At 33.8% G+C, this 7,962-nt stretch overlaps 1 protein-coding gene across 3 annotated transcripts in view; it reads right to left on the bottom strand.

Moving 5' to 3' along the window:
- Positions 1-7,962, bottom strand: part of LOC139685730 (synaptophysin-like) — a 28,771-nt gene that overhangs the window by 10,603 nt on the left and 10,206 nt on the right. For 2 of the 3 annotated variants that reach the window (XM_071582774.1, XM_071582775.1), the window contains 4 exons: positions 4,530-4,604; positions 4,348-4,451; positions 4,076-4,268; positions 727-894 (listed from right to left, as the gene is read on the bottom strand). In XM_071582774.1, coding sequence (XP_071438875.1) covers positions 727-894; positions 4,076-4,268; positions 4,348-4,451; positions 4,530-4,604 — 540 coding nt within the window. Of the gene's footprint in view, positions 1-726; positions 895-4,075; positions 4,269-4,347; positions 4,452-4,529; positions 4,605-5,103; positions 5,137-7,962 lie in introns of all 3 variants that reach the window. The other variant, XM_071582773.1, reaches the window with a different exon arrangement.

Genomic DNA, 7,962 nt, shown 5'->3' with positions numbered 1-7,962 from the left:
AATAGTGTGGCATCCGGAAATAGTTCATATTACAAAATGAGAAAATAAAAAAAGGTAGCCACATAAGTATGAATAGTGGAAACAGGAGGACTGACATTGTGTCATAAATGTTACATGTACTAGGCTAGGGGTCTTTACAAATTAGGAGAAAAATAAGCAGGCTCTATGGAAATGCCCCACACACTAAAGGGAGAAAAAGTATGGGGAAAACTAAGGAGGGCAGAGGAAAAATCAAATGTCAAGGAGACGAATAACCATCAACACCAGGTGAATATTTGGTCATGAAGGACTAATATAAAAAATGTCTTATCTCAATAAAACCATTGTAGATTGGAAGTCCATCCGCAGAGTTATTTAAGCCACTTCCAAACAAGGTACATATTTTTATGAAATGATGCAAAAAACTTCTAAGATAATTAACATTTCCATAGCAACAAAATATCTTGTTCTTTCTTGTACTTCTTTAGCATTTTTCATTTTTATTTAAACATCATTGAGGCTGAGGCAAAAATGACCTTTGAAAGTGAATTACTAGTTTGCATTTAAGTCAACATGTATGTCATCAAGCACATTATAAAGCCAAATTTTAACATTTGCAATAATAATAATAGACTGGACGCTCAGGACGAAAGAATCATCAACTGTCATAAGTGATACTATATGTATTTTCTAAATCATCCCAGAGCAATGTTTTGCAAGTGATTAAGACAAAATGAAAATTCTTACCACTGAAATACTAAGCCTTGAATAATTTCCAGTTTGCACAACAGATTTAGGATACTGCTGCTGAAGTGTCTCAGGATCTGTGACCATTTTCAGGCCAGTTAGTCCATTAGCCCAAGCAGCACTTCCAGATAGCCACAGAACAGCAACAATGGTGGTAAGGGCAAAATCCTGCCAAATCAAATGATGACTCGATTAGCATGATTAATACATGTAGGTAAGATAAATAACTGCAGATAAATTTGATGAAATAACTCTACCCAAACGCACCAAAATCTTGTTATTTCACAATTAAGTTTCATTGAAATTTCGTCATCATTAGGTGTAACTATAAAATTTTGGTATCCATCATTATGCAGGGTAGCTAGAGATTGGACATTTTTAGCATTGATAACAGGAGAGGGAGACAATGTGGAAGAAGATGGGTAAATATTGGAGACAAAAAAATTCATTGGTAATTGTTTCAAGGCTTGCTGGCTATGATTCATTATATTTCAAAGTTCACTTTCTCCAGGTAGCATTATTTACAGGTTGTCAATATGAGGGGAGTTTTGCAAAAAGGGAGGAGGGAGCAGGGAAAGGTTCTTCTGTTGATTCAGACATGGAATGTTGAGCAGAGGGAGGGAAATGGTGACACTATATACTGCATTTCCCCGCCCACAAGGCATACTTTGTTTCCTGAAAATGTTCTCTAAAATCAACCGACATCTAATGGGCCGGGGGTATACAGATATAACTTAAACCTACAAGCACCAGCCAATTTGCCAGAAAAATATTTACTATCACGTATTTTTCCCATATCAGGTGCAGAAAATGGTTGCCTTGATTACAAATTTTGATAATATCACTCTTTTGAGTCAGTAGTATGAAATGAGGTTTCATATTTTGCTGAAAGTACTTCCTAAAAAATTTTCAAATAAATCTTAAATTTGTACAACGTAGCCGGTTTAGTTTCATCTCACAATGTGGTGCTGCCAGGCAACTTGATACGCACTGGACTAAAGGGGATGTGACATCCACCCCTTAGCCAATACATGCATACATTGTATCCCTACCGATAAACTCTGAGTCTTCAGACATTCAACCTTAAGTAGTATATAAATGTCGTAAAGGCATATAAATTGGTTGCTTTGAATAAAAATTTCGATAATATCAAAATAACCACAGAAACTAAATTTAAAATGATAATAACCTCACAGGATCTTATGAAGATTGTCATTCAGTATTGCATTGAAACTTGAATTCGTGATTTATGTTTCAGAACATGGAAACAAGGCAGGTTAAAGGCATTTTATCCCAGTGATGTCAAATTTCTGGGATTCTACAATGAATATACATTGAGATACATGCAGCTGCTTTATTTTTAAAGTAACAATTAACTTTTCTTTGTGATAAGTAATAATGTCAAAATACTTGGATCATTTTCTTTCAAGGATGTGACCCACATTTAAACCATTAATCCTCAGGATACTTTCTGTTTATTATTTCAGAAGATGGAACATCTAGAAAAATGTGTTTAACACTGAAGGAAACCAGGTGGGCAATTAATGAGGTAGCATTTCTTCTAATATTGCCAGGTTTTTAAAGATGTTTGGATTCCATATTTAACTGAAATATTTATCACTTCTAACAAATAAGTTTAATTTACTGGCCAACTAGTATGACAATGCACACATGCTGGACCTAATAGGTCTAATTTGGTTGCATGTCATGTGTAGTTTCATCTAGTTTTGGGATGCTGGGGGAGTGGACTTATATGCATTAAATCATGTTTCTTAGTGGATGAGAAAAGTTTTGATTTTGCTTGTAGTCCACTTTTCCCTGTTTGATATAATGCAATGGAATATCCTTGCTCGATAAGGTCATACAGTTTTCATAGTAATAGTTTTTAGGGAAGGCGACCAATAACAGAGGTCATTTGCACCATTAGGGATGGACAGTAAAGGATCAAGGGTCGAGAGAAACCCCGCATCGGCATTAGCCTACTCTTAATGACAGGTGCCAAGGGGTCCACAGTTTAACATCCCATTGGACGGATGGCATACTCGAAGTGCTCCCCACACAGCACTTCAAGTAGGGATCGATTGGGATACCATTGAAAAATATCTGCCGCACCATCCCGATCCCCTGTTGTCATTGATGATGGTGCCATACTTTGTTATTCATACGATATTAAAATGACAATACTAACTGCTTTTGTTAACACCATGACTTAGAATGTTCTCTACGCAATATATCCCTCTTATTCAATAAGAATTTGGTGATACTATGAAAAAGTTCTTTAAATTAACTCTTTATATTCTCATTTTTTGTGACTACCGCAGTCCTTTCTTCAACAAGGATAACACAATGACACAGAATTTGTGCTGGAAGCACTTAATTACATGGTTAATGGAAATATTTGCCATTAGCAACATTTTTCAGACCTAGAAACAGGTGAAATTAATGTCATCCTGATTATGTGGATAATGTACATGCCAAGGCAAACTCATAGTTATGAGTTTTAATTCTTCCACAGGGGAGTTTTTAAATTTCTGTCATAGATTACACGAAGAGGGCTTCAATTAAAATAGCAAAAAACAAGTTGGCATAAAGTTACTGAGTCATGAAATTCTATTTAACGTTCAGAAATAAAAGAGCCATTAAAAACTTGAGTTACATGTACACTGAAGTATGGGTCGCAGTAGCCCAGAGAGTAGAGCATTGGACTACTGTCCGGAGGGCCCGGGTTTGATTCCCGGGCAAGCCTCTCTGGGCACCTGCAGCTCCACCCAAGCTATGTGATTTTTCTGGTACCAGATCTTCCTGGGAAACAATAACTTGCACAGGGAAAGGAACTAGCCCCTGATGTGTGAATTTCACACGTCGCCGGGTTTAGCACTAAAAGAATTCTACTACCACCTACCAAACCGATCTTAAGGTTGATCACTGTGTTTATGGTATTTGGACTTGGTCAGAACACTATTATCCACGGAGAAGTTTCTTCTCTTCCTTGTAACTTACTCAAGAAACAATAAGAACCAGATATAACAAGTTTAACAACCAAATATGTAGCAACACCAGTGTTAGGTTTACAACAGCTCGAATTTCACATATGCTAAAAATCAGCATATTGTTATTTTTTTGGGCAGAAGGAACTACAAAGAAAGTGTTTTCATGAAATCATTAACATATATTGCAGGCTACCATTTTTATATGGATAAACAATACACAAATCAATTATTGACTAAAACCTGGCATAGTGAATTTTTCTTTACAAATAATGGAAAAAACCTGGTCTTCATTTTAGAGACAAGCCACATAAATAAAAAATGGGATGATCACAGATTAACGGAGAGGTAAACGTACTTACCGTCAAAGGAATGATTCCTTTACTCTGGTACATAGCATCAAAAAGTACATAGAGTATTATAACAGCAATGGTGTATAACATAGCAATAACACCTGTGGCAACAAAGAATTCTGCATCTGATGAAAAGTTGCCAAATAATTGTATTCTCAGAGTATTGTTTTCAACAAGTATTTCTTGCACATTATGGTTCAACCTGCAAAATAACAAAATTACAAAATTGAATAATAAACTTAATTTCTGCAAATACACTGAAGTGATTATACCCCTCTTACCTATAAGGATATTCTATGTCAAACTCTGCTTTGTTATCAGAAAATGTAAATTTGACATAATTGACAAACCCTGTAGTAGTTGCAAATGCACAAATTGAAAATATCTGAAAAAGGCAAGATTGTAATTATTGGATATGATCAAAATATGCTCTAGGTTCACTTGTATTAAACAATTTACTTACAAAATGAAAAATTCGCATCACACCTCGAGGTTCTTTAAACACTGACAAGTTAAATGCTAGTGATGTTCTGATGGCCTAAAGAAAAATAAGGAATAAATAATAGAACAATGCAGTTGGTTTCAACAGTATCATCTATGCAACATAGCCATTAAAATTAATTCTAATGCTCACAAGGATTATCCAAATTTTGATCTCTGAAAGCTATTTTATTAAATACATTTTATGGTCATTAAATTTCTTGCTGACGTTAAGGAATCGAAATGGTCAGGAGCTTGAGGGAGTGATTAAAGTTTCAACATTATATAAGGAATGAAACTAATTCACTGACAGAAAAATTTGAAATTAAATTCTTGATGAAAGAGTAAACGGTAAACATTGCCACTTTATTAAGTTTTTTCATATGTTAAACCAAAATAAACAAAGAAATAAGTTCAAACAATGGGTGTGGTTAGCGAGAAAGCTCAATCATTTTAGTAAATAACAATAAAAACAACCAGTTTAAGTGAAGCAAACATGATTATTTACATTAGATATTCAAAGAAAGTTAGTGACAGTAAATATTATTTCAAGGTACCTGATAAGTTGATCCTGTGTTGGGAGGAGGAGGCTGCATGTAAAGATGATTAAATGCTATGTTATATATAGTAATTAACACAGAAAGGAAAGTACAAAATCATAATAAAGGAACATGCACATTCATTTTAAAACAAGGCATTATGTTGGTTTTCCATCAGAAATAGCCAAACATGGATCAATGCATTAGAGTCCCCAAGCATCTTGCTAAGCCACTATCATTAGTAAGACCAGGATCCTTCTTTATCCAGCTACTTCAACCTATTCTTCTTCCTTTAACCCTGAGAGGCATCAATGTGAACCACTATGAATTATAAAATATTTTCAACTTAAACGATTTTTGTTTAACCAAGAATGAAAAAATATTGTCAAAGTGTCAATTAGGAAGCATAAGAACTGCTAACATATAATATGCTGTCATAGCAGGGGATTTTGATTGATTTTGAATGGTGACGTCAGAATTATTTTGACCTTTAGATGCATATCCATAAAGCATTTTACTCTATAGTTGATATTGTAATAATCCCTTTGGGTCAACATAAATCCTCAGGCCCTTATTTATTTATTGCTCTTTTATTAAAATAAGTAAACATTTTTCCAGGCCTTAATAGTCTACCTGGTAAATTCTTTTCTTTTCTCAAAATAAAAAATAAGAAAACTCATCCATAAACACAGAGGTATGACTTAACACATACATACTTCTTGCATGAAGTATGAGAAATAACAAAAAATAAAATTCATTATTTTACACGTTAAAGGAGAAATTTTTTCAGGGTTGACCCCAAGTAGTTTGCTACAGTCACTGCAATGTTTGGTGATTAGAATCCCTACAGGGCATCTGCTAAACCAGTTGTTTCTCATCAAAAAACTAGTCAGTCAGCTGCTAATGGTTAAGGATAATAAGTAAGAATTCTGGAAACTTGCAGGAACTAAGATTATGGCAAAACCTGAAATAACCTTTAAGGACAGAAACGAGTGAAGGACTTAGAAAAAACAGCACTCTTATTCAGCTACATATCTTATAACACCAATCAAATCATCACAAAAATGAAGAGGAAAACCAGGTGAATGGGAGCAAGCTTCCAAAACAAGGGTGGTCAACCCTTTGCTTTCAGCTTGCTTTAGGCTTCTTTAAATGAAAGTGGATTTTCAGTGGGGACAATGCAGTATCTATCATAATTTTTCATCTGATTCTGCACTTACTGAACTATACTAGTATATATAGGCATTAAAACTGAAAGTTTGTGATACATGACATCAAATGTTAAGTTCATTATAACTGGAACCGAAAACATTATGTACTATTAATTCCTCATGATGAGAATTAATACAATCATCTAGGTAATCAAAAGTTTGAGAATTTCACAGAATAAAAATCATTTTCCATGACCAGGATTTGAACCCACACCTCTTGATATTCAGCAGGGTATTTTAGTCAGTAAACCGCGGAGTTTCCTCTAACATTAAATTTCTATGGGCATCAAAAAAAAATATGATAAATTACTTGTGTGATGAGTTCATGGAGTCTGGTATAAAGTTCTTTCTTTTCAAGGAATTTTCATATTTATAAATATTTAAATGAGTTTTGATCAGTTAATAAATACACACTTGCTTTTATTTAATGACTATTTAAAACCACCAGAGAAACCTTGACTGTAAAATCACTAAAAGTGGTATCAGCAGTAATGATTTTACATTACTGCGATTCATAAAACACAATTAATTATTAGCTGAAATCATTCAAATCTTTAACACGGGACAATCTAGTATGGACATACACTGAAGTCATATTTTCAATGAAATACAGATATTTTTTTTCTTGATTTCACTATCTAGGTAATTTTGATAATTCCATTTTAAAATACTTGTATTTGCATCCTAAGTTTTACCTTTTTAAGTTGTGTTATTTTCTGGCTCGCTCTCAACTGGGCTATACTCTCCCTTTTCATTATGGCAAAAAACATATCAATAAATTACTTATAGTTTCCATGTTTCCATAGTATAAATTATACACAAGAAAGTTGCCCACTATTAATATAAGTGATACTATGTGCTCTCAATGCAGTTTAATTTGATGTATTCTGTTCATTCATGACATGCTATGCATGTGTTGCTTTCTTCTACATTCTGTTTAAGTCAGAAATCAGGCCCCATACCCAAAGACTTTATGCCTGTACAATCTTAAGCAATACAAAATAACATCTATCGTTAACTTGTCCACTGGCTGAATGGTGAAGGCAATTTTCTTTTAGTTGGCTATTCAGATACTTAAAATGCATTTTTCTTACACGAGCTCATTGTTTACTGAGACTTCAAAGCGTTATACTAGTCTTATTCCTATCCCTCTGAAACCATTACGGCACTTTTCTTTACATGATTACTACATATTTTTTTCAGGCTTGGTTGTCACTGAATCAAGCACAAATATCATCGAGATAACTAAAGAAGCACAAAGACCATTTTATTTCCTCTATCCAAGCAGATGAGTGTATCATCAGCAAATAATGTGAAGTTATTTTAGAAAAATTGCAATTAATGTAAATAAATTAAGGATAGTAAGGATTGATCTTACTTCACTGAAGAATGCCAAAGGAAGGTGTGAAGCTATTGTAGAGGCATTTTGCAATTTATATGAGATCAAAATGAAGTGAATACACAAATTTAGCACACAAAATCTGTATACAAATGCATCATTTCTAGTTGAGGTTCATATAGGAAAAGTATAACAATCCAGTCCACTTTGAGCAGAGTAATTTTAGTTTTCAAAAAAATATTCATCCTCATAAGTTTCAACTTCTAATGATGGATAACCAATAACCTAACCTCAAAGGGAAAACATTTTCAGTAAGACAAGTAGTAT

Source organism: Hetaerina americana, unplaced genomic scaffold (genome assembly GCF_022747635.1).
Source record: "Hetaerina americana unplaced genomic scaffold, ioHetAmer1.1.p SCAF_12, whole genome shotgun sequence".
Lineage (NCBI taxonomy): Eukaryota > Metazoa > Arthropoda > Insecta > Odonata > Calopterygidae > Hetaerina > Hetaerina americana.
This window is presented reverse-complemented; position numbering and strand designations above follow the sequence as displayed.